Here is an 18,456-nt window from a genome sequence, read left to right as displayed (position 1 = left end):
CTGCCCCAGGGAGGGGCTGGCCCCCAGCTCTGCGAGAGCAGAGCTGCTCACGGAGCAGGGCAACATCTGTGCCCTCCAGCAGGCCCAGCCCCCAACACACTCTGACCTTTCACCCCAGGAACCCCGGGGTCACCCTCCACCCCTCCAGCTTCCCCTCCCCGCTCCGGGGTGAGGAGTCGGCGTGTCCCTCCACCCCAAGCCCAGTGGGCACCATCACCCCCTCCCTTCTCTGGGCTTCTAAGACTGAAGTCAGGACACTTAGTAGGGGGCAGGATGAGGAAGCCACCCCGCCGGACACATGGCCCAGAATAATTACCAAGTGACCCATCCTGTCCCGCACGGGGGCAATGCCAGTGACCCGGCCCCCAACACAGCAACAGGGCAACTGGGCAGAGCCCACTCGGGCCTCAGCCCCTGATGTGTTTGATCTGGGACGGCCCCACCCTGAGGCAGGGAGTGCAGGGACCCAGCGTGGACGCCAGGGGGCGGCCAAGCACAGCCGGCAGGAGGGGACGCGCCCCGCAGCATCCCTGGGTCCCGCCAGCCCCCCAAGGCCGCCCACACCCCGTTCTCCAGGCACACACAGCCACAGGGTCTGGTTTTATTGCCTTCGAGTGTCCAGAACACCTGACTGCCCCAGACCCAATAATTTAAGGTGCCAAGAACAGGTCAGGGTGAGGGGCCACAGACAAGGGGCTGGGCCCAGTGGTTAAAAAATACACCAGCCCCCAAACAAACCGGCCAGGAAGGAGAGCTGCCCGGAGGCGGTGTGGGCAGGGCATTAACAGGACAGCCAGGGACATAAGGCAGGGAGATTGGGGGGGGGATTAAGCCTCAGAGGGACAGTGAGGGCTCAGGGCACAGAGAGACAGACACGCAGGCAAAGACAAAAGGAAGGCTGGACCAGACAGCGGTGCACGCACATGCACACGTGTGCATGCACACACACACACACCTGCTGGGTGGACAGAGGGAGGGAGCAGAGACAGAAGACACCCGCGAGGGGTGTGGGGGCAGGTGTGCCGGGGGGCTGGGAGCAAAGGGCAGAGGGCGGCCCGTGGCGGGAGCCTTGCTGAGCCCGCGCCGGGTGCCCAGGGCCTGAGCTACATGATGCAGCACTTGGTCTTGTGCGCGTGGGGGTCCTTGAACCGCAGTCTCTGCTTCGGCCGGTATTTTTCCAGGTAGGTGAGCTGTTTGCTGTTGATGGCTCCGCGCCGCTTCCTGGGCAGACGGGACCGGGGTGGGGGTCAGGTAGGACCCAGGCTCGGCCGCCCACCCTGCCCCAGAGCTGCAGGCCCCAGAGGCGAGAGGGGCTGGAGTGGGTCCCCGTGACCCACAGAGCCCCCCCACCTCTGGGCCTTTGCCCGGGCTGTTCCTTCCGCCAGAATCACTGTCACTGCAGCCACCGCTGCTGACCTTCAGGTCACCTGGCTATCGCTCCTCCAGGCTGACCGCCTCACCTCCCCAACCCCAAGGTCCGCACCCTCCAAGGCCCGCGTGTTTACCTGGGTACCACCACCCACCCCCCGAAAGCAGAGCCTGTGGGGATTGGAGCCTGGCATGCCGGCTGGCTGGGAGGGAGAGGAGAGGAGACAGGAGGTGGTCCTCAGGTGCCTGGGTGTGGGGGTACCTAGCACTGCCCACCAGGCACTTCCAGAGGTCCCCACCGCCCGAGACCTTGGACATGGCTGTGGACTGGCACTGGTCAATGATGCGTGGGCCGGGGAGGAGCAAGCCTGTGCTGCTCTGAGTCACCAGGTTGGGCCCAGCCCCCAGTCACAGGCCTGGAACTAGGGAACCGCAGGCTCAGGTGAGTGGGGCAGAGGTGACGGTGAAGGCCTGGCCCTTACCCTGGGGCCGCCTCAGATCTGTGCCAAGGCACAGAGCTGCACACAGGCTCACGGAGAGAAACCGTGTGCCTGGTGTGTGTGCACACGTGCCAGGGTCCCGAGGAGGCCAGAGCTCCTGCGGGCGCACGCAGGGCTGGCCGCCTGACTGGTAAACAAGCCTGCCTCTGGGAGAAAGAGATGGCTGTGCCCTGGGAACTGTCGTCGGGGGAGCAGCACAAGAAGACACCCAGGCACGGACGGTGCACGAGTCTCACACATACACACTCACAGTGGGTGGGCTGGGGGCGGGCTCAGGTCTTCTGTGCCCACCCCACTGTCCCTGCTGCCACCCCGGGACCCTGCTCCACCAGGGCTCCTTTCCTGGGGGCAGCAGCAGACAGGAGCCCCCTCCCCCCAAGGAGAGGAGGTTGGGAGACCTCCATGGGGGCTGAGAATGGGGCGCAGAGGGCCCAGGGGCCAGGGCTTCAGAAGGGCAGTCCTGAAAGATCCTGGGGTGTCACCTGTCCCGGGGGGGTTGGGGCAGCTGGGGCAGGTGGCACGGGGGGGCTCCTTTCACTGCTGGGCTGGGTTGGATGGCTTCTGGGGGTTCCTCCTCTCCCAAGAGCTGAGGGGAGTGACACCCCACGTCAGGAGTGCTGGAGGCTTAAAGAGGTGTCTGCCCCAGCTCCCTGTGTCAAAGATGGGTTTGGACCGGCCTGTTACTCAGCACCGCAGGGCCAGTGCGGACTGATGCACCCCAGGCTGAAGGAGCCATGGGCCCCAGAGAGGGGACCAGCCAGGCACTGCATGTAGCCTCTCCTCACTCTCTGCTCCCAGTCTGGGGAGCAGACCACACACAGGGACCCGTCCTCAGTCGGGGCTAGGCAGCCTGAGGGGTACGCTGGTACCACAGGAGGCTGCCCTGAACTGGGGAAGGCCTCAGAGGATGGCACGGGGCCAGGGGTCAGGAGTGCCTCCTGGCGGGGCCCTGGGCCCCTGCGGGGTAGGGAGGGAAGGATAAGGACCCCCTGCACCCACCAGCGCCCTTCCCCACCAGCCACTCACTGTCGGATGAACTGGATGGCGTCCTCATACTTCATCCCGCTCTCGATGAGGGCCAACGCCAGGCTTCCTGGAAGGCAGCGTCTTTTCTCTCTCTTTATTCCAAGGAATAATGGCTCTTGACATAAACGACTCCCGCTAGCAATTAGCGGTGATTAATGCAGAACTCGCTGCAGAAGTGGAGGAAGTTCGCCTGGAGGGGGTGGGCGAAGATGGCACATTCATGGGTTTGTGACAAACGCATGTGGAATGGGAGGTGGGTACTCCTGGGGGCTTCCTCCAGAGCTCTTGGGCCTGGGAACCAGCGGAGGCCAGTGTGGCCAGGGACTGATGACCGGGCTGGGGTCAGAGGACGCAGGCCCCTTCCAGGAACGCTCACCCACCACAGACCCAGGTGCCTGGGGCTCCAGGCGGGAGCCCTCAACGGCCAGGGGAGACCAGCCGTCCTGCGGCCGGAGCCCAGCTAAGCTCGGATGCACGTCCACCCTGTCCTTCAGTTACAAGCTGACCCCACACGGTGCACCATCCCTCTGTCCCACAGACAGGAGACCAGGGACCAGAGAGGTCAGCGAGCTTGGCTGGCCTCGGCTCAGGGCCATCAGAGGAAGCACGGACACTGAACCAGGAACCTGCTGGTCACTCTGCCCGCCATGGTGGCAGACCTGAGTCTCCCCAGCTGGGAGAGTGGGGGATGATGGGACTGGCCTGGTCTGGGGCTGGGACACTCTGGGGCGGGCCCTGCCCTCTCTCCTTGGGCCACAGGAGCCGGCAGAATGACCTGAGCCTGAATGTCAGAACACCCTGCAAACTTCTGGCCCCCCTGCCCTCATTAACACCACCCCTCCGCCCCGGCCTGTCCCCAGGATCCCCATTAACTCCGTCACGGCGGGGGAGAAGGGATGCTGGCGGTCAGCTCCTCTTCTTAATTTAATTTCAGGGCTCGTTAGCATTCAGTAATTAAAGGCCATGAGAACATTCAACACCCCGGCAACAGCCCAGCACTGGGGCCTCAAACGGGCCTCAGCAGCTCCTGCTGGAGACAGTCCCTGCCCCACAGAGATAAACCAGCCTCAGGCCAAGTGACAGAGTGCCCATTTCACAGATGAGAAGCCTGAGGGCGTACCAAGCCAAGGGACTCCAAGTGCTCCAAGTGCACGCTTCCTCGGCCATTCAAACATCTCAGCCAGCACCAGGCAGGCCCTCCTCCTGCGCTGAGCCTGGGTCCCCAGCACACCCATCTGTCTGAGGCCTCTGCCGAGCTGAGCCTGCCGCCGCCACTGGGGTCCCCCAGGCTCCCCAGACACCCTCCTCTCCAGCCTCCCCATCCCAGAGGATAGAAGCTCCAGCTTTCCCCTGCCCCCACCCAAACTTTGGGCCTCCCTGACACCTTTCCTTCTCTAACCTTCAGGAAATTGCCCTGGAGCTGCACCCCTCTCCCAGGTTCCTCTCCGATTTCCAGCGCGGCTCATCTGGATTATCCCAGGTTCCTCTCCGATTTCCAGCGCGGCTCATCTGGATCATTGCAATTGCCTCCAGCTCTCGTGGGCTTCCCTGGTGCCTCAGATGATAAAGAACCCACTTGAAAGGCTGGAGACCTGGGTTCAATATCTGAGTGGGGAAGATCCCCTGGAGGAGGGCATGGCAACCCACTCCAGTGTTCTTGCCTGGAGAATCCCGTGGACAGAGGGGCCTGGTGGGCTAGAGTCCACAGGATCGCAAAGAGTCGGACGCGACTGGGCGACTAACACTTCCACTTTTCAATGCCTCTGCGGGACCCGCGCCCAAATCTATTTTCAACCCATTGCAGCAAAGTGATCCTTCTAGACCAGTGCTTCCCAACCTTTCTTTCATTTTCTGCCCCTCAGCACCTAAGGGGTCTTTCTAGACATGCTTTCCTAGTTTGCCCCCCAAGAAATTTTAAGACCACAGATGAACTGTGCATCTCTGTGTGAGTACTTTATGCGAAGCTGTGCTTCAGACATAACAATTAAGATTTCTTCACTGAAATCTTAAGAACCAGATTTAAGAACTACTCCCCAAGAACCAGATTTTCCCCTTGGGGGTGAAATCAACACCACCCCTATGAATGCATGCTTTAAAGAATTAATGAGCTGCTGCCATTGCTCAGATCCAAGCCCACCGCGGAACAAGCCAAAGTTCTGTTAATTCTGTCCTGACCCCACACGAGAAGCTGGCGTCCTTCACCTCCTGGGCTCCCCTCCTCAGAGTCTGCCCCCCACCCTCCTTCCCTGGGGGCTCTGATCAAACCCCTCTCTGGTGCCTTCCTCCCCCACCTGCCTGACACCCCTCGAGCCTCTCGGTAGCCCTGGAAGGCAGCACTCCCAGCCCCACACGCCTAGGGCAGGTGGCAGAGCAGAGAGCCCGTCTAAAAAGGAGCAAGAACAGCTCAGGAACTCCACGGAAAGCAGCAGCAGGCGCCTGAGGACGGGCCGGGAGGATGGCGGACAGGGAGGGCGGCCCACGCCCTGCCCCTGCCACGGGCCCCGCAAAACCTGTCCCCACGAGGCCTGCTCACAGCTCCCGCCTCTCGTTCTACAGGGTCTGGGGCTGGTGACCTAGGCAGTCACACTCCAGGGCTGGTTTAGCGCTCTGCTGTCGTCATCCTGCCATTTTCCTGATTTTGAACACGGGCCCCTGGTCCCATCTGGCTCTGGGCCTACACAGTCTCGCCTGCAGAGGCTGCATCAGTTGGGAGGCGCTAGACCGTGCCGCGGGAGGAAACACCTCCGAATCTTAGGAGCTGGGGCAACGAGGGGCGATTTCTCTCTCGCTGCAGGTGCCTCCGGGACGCAGGACGGTGGAGGAGGCACTGTCTCCGGAGCCACGGGTCATGGGGCAGAGGAAGGAAGGACTCCTGAGGGTCTTGTCCCGGCAGGAAGGCCTCTGGCCCCAAAGAGACGCATGTCACGGTGACCAGGACTCGCTGGCCAGCACTAGTCACAGGCCCCACCTAAACACAGGGGGCTGAGGGAGCAGCCCCCACGCAGGGAAATTGCAGAGGCAGGAGCAGGACACACTGGGTGAAGCGCGTACGCCAGGGACGGCAGGGAGCCGCTCGGCCAGCCCACGCCCCGCTCCTGAGCCAGGGCCGAGGCGACGGCCCTGACCTGGGCTGGGAGCTCTTCACAGGCTGGCTCCCGCCAGCGTCCGCCCGGCCCCCTTCATTGTCATTCCAGGCTGAGCACAGGCCGCATCTGAGGGGGAGGGACGCAAAGTGGTCCTCGAAGCAACTCAATTAATCCTCCATCGGAAATTCTAACACGATCAATTTGGGGAGCCGGCCGACATCGCAACACAGTAATTAGGAACAAGTTTCAACTCCCGGCTTCCTTTGAAGATTGTAATTGCAATTAATTAAACATTCTCACTGTTCCTCAGAGTCTGTTCCCGAAGAAACTGGAGCAGACGCAGCGGGTGGAGGGACCCTGACCCCTGTTCCCAGCAGTGCAGGGATCAAACGGGAGCCCTCTCCTTGGAATATGGAAGGACATGGCGTCTCCAGTCTCCCTGGGAATGCTGTGTTGGCTAGGAGGTTAGAGGGAACCTGCCTCGGGTTCTGAGCTGACACCCTGACTCCTGTCCTCCCCCAGGGACCCCCAGGATGCCCAGCCTCCCTGTTCAGCAAGCTGAGAGCCCCCGGTCACATTCATAACATTCAGAGCAGCCCCCACAAGTAGGTTCTAGGGACAGAGGTCCCACGTGACCACTGACAGGTCACACCCTGCCCTGCATGCTGCTGCACCAGCAGTGATGTGAATGAGCTGGCGAGGCTGCCGGTGCCCCGAGGGAGGGATGTGAAGAGGAGGTGTGTGCTGGGCTCCAGGGTGGAGAGGCAGGACAGAGGAGGAGCAGCCACCCTGGGTTAAGACAAGGGGACAAGGCTAGCTGCCAGAGAGTGCACAGTCCCAGCGGAAATAGCTGGCCTCTGTGGGCTGGCATTGCATGCCAGGCTGACCCAGGGGTCTAAACAATGAGCCCTCCCACCTCCCCTTCAGCGTCTCACCCGGAAGCACCATGACCGTGCCCCCACCTACCACTGAGGACCTGAGGCCCTGGTTAAGCGCTGACCAAGGGCTGCAGCACTGGGGCATAGAGGACACAGCTTTCTAAAAGAGGTACGTTGTCTCCCGGAGCCTGGGAGGCAGCCATTACCCACCCCAGTGAGTACCAGGGCCCAATGTCACAGCGGTCAGCCCCTGACACAACACCCACAGTATTCAGTGCAGACCACCAGGCTTGATTCTGAGAATAGGGCGGAATCTTCTGGCAAGTCAGAGGGGGTGAAAGGGTCTGCAACATTCAAAAGAAGGTATTGCTCTCCAATTTTCAAAAATAATTGGAAGCATCATTTTTAAGATTTTAGCCCCTCAGCCTAAGACTCGAAAGCCAGTCCAGGATAAAACAGTGAGGCCAGAAGGCAGAGGCACCGCACCTGGGAGATCACGCCTGAGGAAAGCTAGGGCGGAGGGCACAGGGGGCTCTGAGCACCCTAGCAGCCAGAGCAAACAGGTCCGGGGAGGCTCCATGGCGCTGTCTGCAAGGAGGGCAACAGGAGACCCTGCGTCCCGAAGGGGCTGCCCAGACGCTCATCCAAGGGGCAAGGAGCAGAGGTCCTGACGCCTCCCGACTCCCCCACCCACAGGTTTCTGATGCAGGAAGTCTTCCCACCCCCTAATGCCCCGCCCCCTCACTGAGTGGGTGGTCAGGAGACGAATTAGATGATCACCCTTGCCTCACATGAAACAGTAGAGGTCCCACTGTGGCCATTTCTGACCCAAGCTGCTCTCCAGTAACAGCGTACTTAATTGGAAGAGAAAATGCGTGATTTAGCAAAAAAAACGTCAGCCCAAGGGCCACACCCCAGGGCTCACACCTCCTGGCTGTGATGGACATGGGAGCCACCTCCCCAGCATCCCTTCCATTCCCCTCAAGCAGATCCACTGTGCTGTTCCTGGCCTTATTCTTAGAATCCAGTCAGGGTAACCCCACCCCTGATCATAGGGATTGGCTCAGGAAACACATGCCCAGGTCAGTCAGTACAGGATACTCTCTGATTTAGGACTAGACACGTGACCCTACTGGACCAATGCCATTCAGGGAAGCTTCTTGGGGCTTGAGATGGATCCAGTCTTCCATGAGAGCTCTGGGAAGCCAGTGGCCTCTCTCCTTGTCAGTGGCCAGGGAGACTGAAAAGTCAGGAGGTGCATCAGGCATGGTGCCATCATTAAGGAAGATAGTCTGAGGGCTAGATCCAACCTTGAGCTCCTGGATCAAACCTTACCTGAATCTCAGTTTATTTCTAGATCTTCCAGTTACATGAACCATCCTTTTTAACTTTCTGCCATTTAAGCCTGTTGAAGCCAGGCCTTTTGTGGCTATAATGTGCAGTTCTAGTAACATGCTGGTTTATGCTCTTGAGCACGTCCCTTCCCCTCTCTAGGCCCCAGGGCCCTCTTCCACCCACTGACCTCATGGAACCACAGGGAGGATGAAAAGATGCAGTATACACGAAAGGGCTTTGGGATCCTAGAGTCTTGTGGGGAAGATTCTAGAGTCTTCTCCATAAGGGGAAGGCTATTCATCAATGAGAGTCTCTTCTTGCTCGTTGTGCTCTGGCCTTGCACCCCCTGCTTCCAGTCCTATGACCTTTGAAGCTTTTATTTTTAATTGCTCAGCCTTTGCACAGTCTGTCCCCTCTGCCTGAAGCCCTCCTCACTCTTCCAATCTCAAATGTCACCTCCTCCAAGAGGCCCTCATGACCACTGTGTTTGAAATGAGACCTGTCCTTACTCATTTTCTTTATAGTACTTACTGCGGTTTTTATTTTTTTTTAATCATGTTTGTTTCTTTAGTAGGTTACTTATTTGGTTACTTATCTTTCTCCCCTAGGTAAGTTCTTCTCAAACTAGAGGTGGTAAAGGGCCACGTTTTTATTTCCAACATGTCACAGGCGAATACTTCCATGCATGCATGCTCAGTCGCTCAGTGGTGTCTGACTCTTTAGATTGGACTGTGGCCCACCAGGCTCCTTGCCCATGGGATTCTCCAGGCAAGAGCACTGGAGTAGGCTGCCATGCCCTCCTCCAGGGGATCTTCTGGACCCAGGGATCGAACCCGCATCTCTTATGTCTCCTGCATTGGTAGGCAGATTATTTACCACTAGTGCCACCTGGGAAGCCCCAATACTTCCATAAACTACATTAAAAATACATTTCTAGAAAATTTTCTATTTAAGGAGTATACTAAATATAAACTCCAAATTCTTATCACACTTTACACTTATAAAGCTACTCTGGCACCTTTTAAAAGTTTCTAAACAGTTCCTCCCCGTGTATGCTGTTTCTGGGTGAAGTGCAGGCTCGGTCCCCGCACCACAAGGGAGGCAGAGCTTAAACACTGGCTTCCCTGTCCCGGAGGCAGGATGGCGGTGCGGCGGTCCCCACACAGTCTCCCAGGGGGTTTCCATCTGCCTGCAGGCCTACCTAGCCGCACAGCATGCCCCCCACTGGCTTCCTTCCCTTCTCTGTCTCACCTCCTCACTCCCCTACCTATGTGTCCAAGGGTCACCTCCCGCATCAGTCACCTGCACCCAAATCCACGTTTAGGGCCTGCTTCTGGGGGAACCCGAACAATTAGTATTCAACACAGGGACACTGATAGAGTCCCTAACGTCATTTCTGTTACCCCATCAGGATTCACACACATGAGGATTGCGGTGTAACCACCATCAGTTCAGTTCAGTTCAGTCGCTCAGTCGTGTCCGACTCTTTGTGACCCCATGAATCGCAGCACACCAGGCTTTCCTGTCCATCACCAACTCCCGGAGTCCACCCAAACCCATGTCCATCGACTCGGTGATGCCATCCAGCCATCTCATCCTCTGTCGTCCCCTTCTCCTCCTGCCCCCAATCCCTCCCAGCATCAGAGTCTTTTCCCATGAGCCATACGTCTCTATAAAATTGGAGAGAGGGCCCACAAGGAGAAAGGGATCTGGAACAGGGTCAGGGGTCTTGAAGGGAGAAGCTGAAGACCCCTCTTGCAGAGCCTGAGCCCCTGTCCTCCAGAGCTGAGCATTTCTTGTCCCTGGTTTTCCTGCACACCAAGCAAGACTTTGGAAAAACCATCTCTGCCCACCACCAGGAAGCTATAAATAACTCCTGGATTAGAAGAAAGGGAGAAAAAAAAAAAGCTCCGATTCCATCTGTACTTGAGTAAGAAGGTGCCCTCCAGCCCCCTGCCTCCAGCCCCTTGCCTCCTGCACACCTGGGATCCAAGCCCCCAACAAGAGGAAGGCTGGGCCTTGGCCGGCAGGTGGCAGGAGAAGGTCACCCAGGTCCTGCGTCCAGCGGCTCTGCCCAGCACCAGGAGCCCACGATAGACTGGCCTCTGCCAGAGCTTCTCAACTACAGAGGGAGACACCCAGGACGGAGGCCAGGCCAGCAACGGCCTCAGCTGATCTCTCAGCCCCATAAGAGGGGTGGGGTGGGAGTGGGGGGCAGGAGGACCCTCTTCTCTGCAGAGCCAGCACAGAGGGCCGCTAGGAAAGCAGCGGCCTGGGAACTGGGCTCCCAGTGTGATGTTTGTGTCCTGGCACCTGTTTCCCCATCACATCCTCCCCGCCCCTCCCCCACCCTGCCCTCCAACTCCTGTGTCCCTTTCCTCCCATCTCTCCAACCATGCCCCACCGCCGACCCTGATGCCCCTCTGTTCCAGAAGACGGGACCCCTGCTGAACTTGCAGTCACATGGGAACCAAGTCGCAGCTGCTCCCGGGAGCGCTGGGACCCAGGGTCCTCACCTGCAGCATGGGGGTGCTAATGCCCACCAAGAGGCTGTGACGGGGTCCCAAAGGGCCATCCATCCCCCACTATCCCAGGTCCTCTCCCTGCCACAGCCGCTCCCGGCCTGGCCAGCCCATCCCGGCTGCCACTCCGACTTCCCGCCTTGATTCATTATCCACTTGGGACAAAGTGGACATCCCACACCACCGCGGACCCGGCACCCGGGGATCTGCCTGGCACCAGATGCCCGCCCAGGTGTATCTGGCAAAGAGCCTCGGGGCGGGAGAAGCAGAGGCTCTGCACACTTTATTGACAATCTCGGGGCCGCGCTAGCCCAGCCGGGGGGCGCCCCCGCCGGGGGAGGCGGCCTCGGGCCCCGGGAAGGCGCTGCCCGCGGCGGCGGGCACGGGCGCCAGCAGCACCAGGCCGGGCCGGGGGCCAGCGCCCGCGTGCGCGTAGCTCAGCGCCAGCTGCTCCAGGCGCCGCTTGCGCAGCGCCGCCTGCGCCGTGCTGTGCAGGGGCCGCAGCAGCACGGGGGGCGGCGCGCCTGGGCCCCGCAGCAGGAAGTCGAAGCCCGTGCGGTCGTGCGGGTCGTAGAAGAGCGGCCCGCGGGCCGGGTCGGGCCCTGGCGGCCAGGCGAACGGGAAGGGCAGCGTGAAGTCCTCGGTGAGCACGCGGATGGCGAAGTCGTCCTCCTTGCCCAGCGCGCGGTAGGCGCGCCCGATGCCGCGGAAGTGCGCCTCCCACAGCTGCGCGTCCCCGCCGTAGATGTCCGGGAACGGAGGCTCCTGGGGCGCAGCGGGGCCTGCAGGCAGGGATCGCGGAGCGGCCAGGGATAAGCGACTCCCGCAGCCACCCGCAATGAGCCAGAGAAGCCAAGGCGGGCCACGTGGAGACAGAGAGGGGAGGGGTACCGGAGAGGGAGACTAATTTCCAGGGACAGCGCTAAGGAGCTGTGAGAGGCAGAAAGGCCCGGAGAGGTGTGTTAGAATATAGCCACTACATACTATTTGGGCGGAAAGTTCCAGAAGGGGAAGAGTCTGGCTAGCCTGGCAGGGACCACGCAGAGCCTGCTGTGGACCTGGGGTCATCCCCAGAGAGCAGGGGTGACCTGACGACTCCTAGTGGAAAGTCGATCCTGGGCCTGGGCAGAGGATAGACCTCGGGGAAAGGGGAGGGGAGACAGAGCCAGGTGAGGGTGAATTCAAAGGAGGACTCAGCAGGCCGAGCATGGAGGGGCCAGAGCCAGCCTGTGTCAACAGATGGAGGGAGGGGGGAGCCCTGCCTGGGCACAGGGATCAGGGGCCGACCGGCTTGACCGTCTTCACCAGGGAGAAGGATCCCGTTGGAAGCTGGGCTGGTGCTGTGTCTGTGGGACACCCCCCTCCCTCCTCACTCCAGGAGCACATTCCAGGAGAAATGGGGACGTGTCTGATCACTGGCTCACACATGGATTCGCAGGAGGCAGGGGTCTGGTGAAATCCAAGAGTCTGCTCTCAGATATCACGTGTGTATGGACGCAGCACTGTGCCCCTGGTTGGGGGCCTCTGCACCTGAGGCCCATCCATCCATGGCCCCAGCCAGCATCCCAAGCCACCACTCCAAGCCCACACCTTTTGTGAGCTGCTAGGAGAGACCCTTCCCCCCCTGCCTCCTTGCTTCCTTCAGCAAAGTGCTTAGCTCTGGGGGTCCTGAACTCAACAATGCAACCATGGGCCCTCCCTGGGTATAGATAAGCCTCTGGGACACAGGACCAACTGGGCAGCTCCTTGGAGACAAGGCAGGACTCAGGGGGAGGGCCTGAGAGGAGGCGATGGATGAACCCATACAAGGCTCTGACCGTGAGTTCTCAGGTCCTCACCCCGCACCCCTGTGAGGGGCGACAGCACTCAGACTGTTTTCCTGGTGAGAATGCAGACCCAGAGAGACCCGCCCTGAACTGATGGCCGCAGGAGCGTTCCACCATGCCACACCCTCCTGCTAGGAGCCCCTGGACAATGACTCCCCTCCCCTTGTAAGTTCCCTGGGGCATCTGCTGTGTGAGAGGCTCCGCTACAGCTGTGTACAACACACACTCGGCTTCTCCCAGGCCAGGGACAGGAGCCAGCAGACCTGGGTAAGAGGTCCTTCCTTCACCTGGGAGAGCCTGGTCTGGGTTCTGGATTCCCTGAGCCTCAGTTTCCCCATCTGAAAAATGGAAACAGTCAAGCCTGTTCTGCCATCCTTGTGGATGAGGTTATGAACTTTTGTGAACCTCTTTGTCAGTGGGAAGTGCCTTCCTAGCTCAGCACCATAGCAGTTGCTTCCAGAGCCACAGACCCAGGTAGGAGAGGCGGTGGACCAGCTCTGAGCAGGGTGTGAGGCCAGAGGGGCTGGCTCAGGGCCCAGTGCACTCAGCACCTTGGACAGCTCTGAGGCAGCCCTGCAGGGGCCTCAGGTTCGATGGGCAGCATGGAGGTGCCCCCACCCCGGGCAGCCTGTCCTGTCCACCAGGACGCCTCCTCCCTGAAGGCCTCCAGGGTGAGTGGCCGGAGGCACAGCACCACACTGATGTCCACACCACTGGCCCGGCCTCACACTTAGTACCAACAGGCGGGTGGGCTGTGGAGAGGCTTTGGGGTGTTGCTATGGGCCAGGGGTGAGGAAAGTGTGGAGAAGAGGGAAGGGCCCCGGGCTGGGGGTGGGGCAGGAGAGGACTGAACACCCCTGACTGGCATTTAGCCAGCTGGGTCTGGTGTTTGCGGAGCAGACAGGTGAGGGGTGAGGGCTGCCACGCAGACCACAAGGCAGCCAGGGCAGCGATCCAGGGCAGAGGGGCTGGGGCTCAGCAGAGAGAAGTGCTGGTTCTACATGTGTCTCGAAGATGGAGCCTATAGGCTCTGCCGATGGAGGGGCTGGTGGGGGAAACGGAGGGGAGCAAAGGGAAGACACACGGTTTCTGGCCTGAACCACTGGACGAAAGGAAGCCCCATGTACTGAGAGGAGCAACCTGGGGCTAGGCTCAAGAGTCTAATTCTGGACCCGCGATGCCTTCAGACAGACTGGGGAAGAGGTGGAGAGCAGAGTTAGCTAGAGTCTGGGCTTGAGGTAGGGGGGCTCCAGGCTGAAGACAGACAGACAGACTCCTGAGCAATGATGGCATTTAAAGTCTGGTGGTCCAGTAGTTAGGACCCATGCTCTCACTGCCGCAGAACTAGACGTGACTGTGAGAATAGAGAGGGAGAAGCCTGAGAAGCCGGCCTGGGCCCCCAGCTTCCCCAGGTCAGGGAGAGGAGGTGGAGCGGCAGTGATGTGAGAGGAGAAGGGGAGCCTGGGGCTCTGGGAGTCAGTGGGGAGGGGGTCCTGAGCCCTGAGCTGCCCCTTCGAATACACTGCATGTAAGCCTCTCAGTCGTGTCTGACTCTGTGCCACCCCATGGACTATACCCACCAGGTTCCTCTGTCCATGGGATTCTCCAGGCTAGAATATTGGAGTGCGTTGCCATGCCCTCCTCCAGGGGATCTTCACAATCCAGCGATCAAACCCGCGTCTCCTATGTCTCCTGCATTGGCAGGTGGGTTCTTTACCACTAGCACCACTTGGGAAGCCCCTGAGCTGCCGATGGGTCACGTCAAAGGGCACCTGAGAACTGACCTCGGGTTCAGCAGTGTGGAGGTCACCCCCGACCCTGACCAGAGCTGCTGTGGCCAAGTCCAGGAAGGAGGGGCTGGGTCCACTGCATTCCAGAGCAAACGGGAGGGAAAGACGGGGAGGCAGCATGTATAAATAACCTTTTCCAGGATTTTTGCTAAAAATGGGGAGCAGAGAAATAGGGCGGTAGCTACAAGGGAAGTGGGGTCAGGAGACAGGATGTATAGCTGTGTGCTTTTATGTTGGTGAGAAAGATCTCGTAAAGAGAAAATGTCAGAATGCAGGAGAGGAGGCTGGAGAGGTGCTGGAGTGATGGCCGTGGGCAGGAGGCCAGGCTGGGCCTCGGCTGGGGAGGGGGTTGTTCATGCAGGGGGCAGGCGGGGGAGCACGGGGCCCGCGGGCCCAGGTGCAGGTGGGCGGCTGCCGTGCCCAGAGCCTGTGGGGGTCCTCTTTGTCCGTGAGAGTGGGAGCAAGGCCAGCAGCTGAGTGTGCAGAGGGAGAGGAGGGTGGGCGCTGGGAGCGGGGGTGCGAGGCGATTGCTGGGAGAGAGGAGGGGCTGGACGGGAGGAGGGATGCCGTGGGACCCTGGCACAGAGCACCCCCTGCAGCTCACCAACCAGGAATGTAATGGGAGCATCAGCCTGGTTGAGTTGATCCCCAGCTGTGCAGGTGCCCGCAAGGAGTAGGCAGAGAGCTGGGGCGGGGGGTGCCATCAAACGAGAGCAGGCCCAGGGCAGGAGGGTGTGGTGCGGGTGTGATGATCAAGAGCTGGACGGGGGCGTCGGGGTTGGGGGGACAGGGCGGGGAGGAGGAGGAACCGGCTGCAAACAGCGGACTACGGTTCTGCCCACAGAGTGCTGGAGTCCTGGCCCCCAGATCAGGGTCAGCGCCAGAATGCAGTTTGGATGCTGGCAAGGCACGACCACCGCATGGGTGGCTGGGGGCCACGTTTCTCAGAGAGGCCTCTGGGGGGCTGAGGGGCCAGGAGAAGGGAGAGATCGCCCATGCGATGGCAGCAGATTTCGAGAGAGGGTCAGCGTCCCGGCCCCAAAATCCCCGGGAGGCTAAAAGCCCTCCCCGCGTGGGCAGTGAGTGTGTACCTCCTTCAGTTATTGCTGACCACGTGGCATGTGGGGTCTAGTTCCCTGACCAGGGATAGAACGCACACCCCCTGCATTGGGAGCGCAGACTCTTAGCCACTGGTCCACCAGGGAAGTCCAAGAGTTTGTACTTCTGAGGACCTGGGACTCGCCCTGGGCTTTTAGGGAGGTGGGAGAGGGGGCCGGAGAATGAACTGGAAGGGCTTGGAGGAGTGAGGAGGACCCTGGCCCACGTCCCAGCTCAGGGTCCAGGGGCTGCAGGACAAGAGAAAGGAGAACTGTCAGGAGATGGGGTGCTCGCCCCCACCCTGCCCTGCCCTGCTGTGTGACCCTGGGGAAACCCCCCAGGAAGAGGTGGGGGCGCTGCCTTCTCTCCCACATTCTCAGAGCCCAGCTGCCACGAGCACCCACTTCTCCTCCATCCCGACCCCCTCCACATGTCTCACCTGGAGTGGCTACAGGACACGGGGGCAGACCTGCCGGGCTGGGGTCCCCGGAACAGGGGGAAGCCATGTCAGCAGCCAGGGGTCAGGCTTGTTTACCTGGCTGCCCAGGAGACTGGGGGAAGGGCCTTCTGGGGAGGAGAGAACCTTGCATTTAAAGTGACCCCACCCGGAAGTGCCCTGGGGCTGGGGGGGAAGGGTCAGCAGGCACAGGGGCCTCTCCCCTGACCCGCCACGGCTCACCTGGCCCTTCTCAGGAGCCGTGGGGACCCTACCCTGGCGCTCGGAGACCTCCATCCTCACCCCAGTGACCTGCCTGGGCTAATCCCTCCCTGCTGGCTCTGAACCTTGGAGCCCGGCAAGGGGCTGGACAGCCTCCAGCTCTCCTCTGGAAGCCCTGGGGAGCGTGTTTTAGTTCCACTAACAAAACGACAGGGGCAGCACAGGACACAGAGAATCGCCCTGTGTTCCTCAAGCTGGCGAGAGAGGAGCGCACGGCTCCCTCCTATTTATCCCGTGTGAGCCCCCAGCCCAGCTCCTGACGCACAACGGCCAGGTGCTCTGGGCACAGGCACCTGGGCACCAGTTCCTCCATCAGGGAGACCCGGGTCCCGAGTGCCGGTGGCAGCCCTGAGAAGCGGCGACCCAGAGCCCAGGTGGCGCTAGTGGTAAAGAGGTAAAGAGTGGTAAAGAGTCCTCCTGCCAATGCAGGGGCCACAAGAGACGCGGGCTGGATCCCTGGGTGGGGAAGATCCCCTGGAGTAGGAACTGGCAACCTGCGCCAGTGTTCTTGTCTGGGAAATCCCATGGACAGGGGAGCCTGGCGGGCTACAGTCCATGAGGTCACAAAGAGTCTGGCACAGCTGAGCACACACACAGAGCCCTGCCTGGCACTCCCTGCCTCCCACCCACCAGTGTGTCTGGAGCCCCTGGCCAGGAAGGCGCTCTCACGGAGAAAGAGGACCCCGCAGGCTCCGGGCACGGCGGCCGCCCACCTGCACCTGGGCCCGCGGGCCCCGTGCTCCCCGCCTGTTTCCCAGGGTCCTGTGGGACCTTCCACACGGGCCACCAGATGCCAGCTCTCAGGGCAGACGTCGTACCAGCTCAGCCCAGCCCGGTGACCCTGGGCGGCCGCTTGCTATCCGCATGGTGGGGACAACGCAGGAGAAAAACCAGACACTGACCTTCTGCAAATGGTCACTGAACACTGTGGACAAGACAGGCCTGTCAGTAGCCACTCAAGCCCTGCGTCGTAGGGTAACCACCAAACCATGGTAACAGAGAGCAACTTCAGTAAGGTGGTGCCGGCCAACGGTCCAGGCCCACCTGCCGCCATCCAGCCCGTCCCAGGCTCCAGGGCAGGCCAGGCTCCTTCCAGCTGTGGCTCCGCCCCTTGAGGCGTGGTCTCATCCACTGTCGTTCCAGCTCCTTCTCAACCAGGAAGAGGAGGGTGGAGGACCCTCTCCGGCCAGCAGTTTCCCTGGTAGCTCAGCTGGTAAAGATTCCCCCTTCAACGCGGGAGACCCCAGTTCGATTCCTGGGTCAGGAAGATCCCCCGGAGAAGGGATAGGCTACCCACTCCCACTCCAGTAGCCTCGGGCTTCCCTGGTAGCTCGGATGGTAAAGAATCTGCCTGCAGTGCAGGAGACCTGGGTTCCATACCTGGGTCGGGAAGATCCCATGGAAGAGGGCATGGCAACCCACTCCACTATTCTTGCCTGGAGAAGCCCAAAAACAGAGGAACCTGGCAGGCTGCAGCCAGAACCTGGTGACCGTGGGGTCGCAAACAGTCGGATACGACTAAGCAACTAAGCACAGAAACTGTACACTTCACTTCTCAAGTGCCAGGGCGAGAATCAAGTCACCTGGTTGCTCTTGGCTGCAAGGGAGGCTGGGGAATGTAGTCGCAGCTGGGCGGCCGGGTGCTCAGCATTGGAAGGGACAGCTGCTGGCCGGCCTGCCTCCACGTTTAGGACAGACCCAGTGTGTGCAGTCCGGTCTCCCCCTGAAGCAAGTTGTATTGCTTCCTAGCGCTGCTTCAACAATCACCACAACGTCAGTGGTTTAAAACAGCATCACTGGGGTGTAGTCAAGGGCCATGCTACCCCCACGGCTCCCGGGAGAACCGGCCCCTCCCTCTCCCTGCTCCTGGGGGTTGCCCACCCCGCCCAACCCCCACTCCCGCCCCTGTGGGCACACGGCCTCCTCCTCTTGTGTCTGTGATAAAGCTCCCCCTACCCTTCTCTATAAGGATGCACGTGGTTGCTTTAAGGGACCACCCAGATAATCCGGATAATCTCCCCATCGAGGATTCTTAACTTAATCACAGCCACGAAGCCCTTTTTTTTTTTTGCCATATAAGGTAGCAATTACAGGTTCCAAGGATTGGAACAGAGCTCTCTTTGGGAGGCCATTATTCAGCCTAGCTCCAGGCCCTAAGGAACGATTTGAGGACAGGACTTGACCCCAGGGCATGTGGTAGGGACAGAGGGAGGCGGGTGATTCAGGGTGATTCAGGTTAAGTGGTCATCTCCGGGAGCCGCTGGGGCTCAGCGCCCCCGCATGAGCCTGTCTGAAGGTGAGGGCCCAGT

The 18,456-nt window shown here is 60.5% G+C and overlaps 1 protein-coding gene and 1 long non-coding RNA gene across 3 annotated transcripts; both read right to left on the bottom strand.

Moving 5' to 3' along the window:
• Positions 1–587: 587 nt before the first annotated feature.
• LOC147359746 (uncharacterized) lies at positions 588–3,157 on the bottom strand. Its single transcript, XR_015141179.1, has 2 exons — positions 2,895–3,157; positions 588–1,221 (listed from the first exon to the last, which is right to left on the bottom strand). It is a non-coding gene; the product is annotated as an uncharacterized LOC147359746 (long non-coding RNA).
• Positions 3,158–10,971: 7,814 nt separating this feature from the next.
• Positions 10,972–17,188, bottom strand: LOC147359745 (uncharacterized protein C8orf90-like). 2 transcript variants are annotated; one of them, XM_086337551.1, is made up of 2 exons: positions 15,869–16,084; positions 10,972–11,497 (listed from the first exon to the last, which is right to left on the bottom strand). In XM_086337551.1, exons 1-2 carry the CDS (start codon positions 15,933–15,935, stop codon positions 11,022–11,024), a joined length of 543 nt encoding a protein of 180 aa, XP_086193677.1. In that variant the 5' UTR covers positions 15,936–16,084; the 3' UTR covers positions 10,972–11,021. The 2 variants fall into 2 exon arrangements, 1 of the variants encoding a protein (XP_086193677.1); XR_015141176.1 differs by lacking the exon at positions 15,869–16,084 and adding an exon at positions 17,050–17,188 and having other exon boundaries at positions 11,376–11,497.
• Positions 17,189–18,456: the final 1,268 nt, after the last annotated feature.

This window comes from Bos grunniens, chromosome 14, assembly GCF_055505025.1.
Source record: "Bos grunniens cultivar Pamir isolate PY7600 chromosome 14, Bosgru_T2T1.0, whole genome shotgun sequence".
In the NCBI taxonomy this organism is placed as follows: domain Eukaryota; kingdom Metazoa; phylum Chordata; class Mammalia; order Artiodactyla; family Bovidae; genus Bos; species Bos grunniens.
This window is presented reverse-complemented; position numbering and strand designations above follow the sequence as displayed.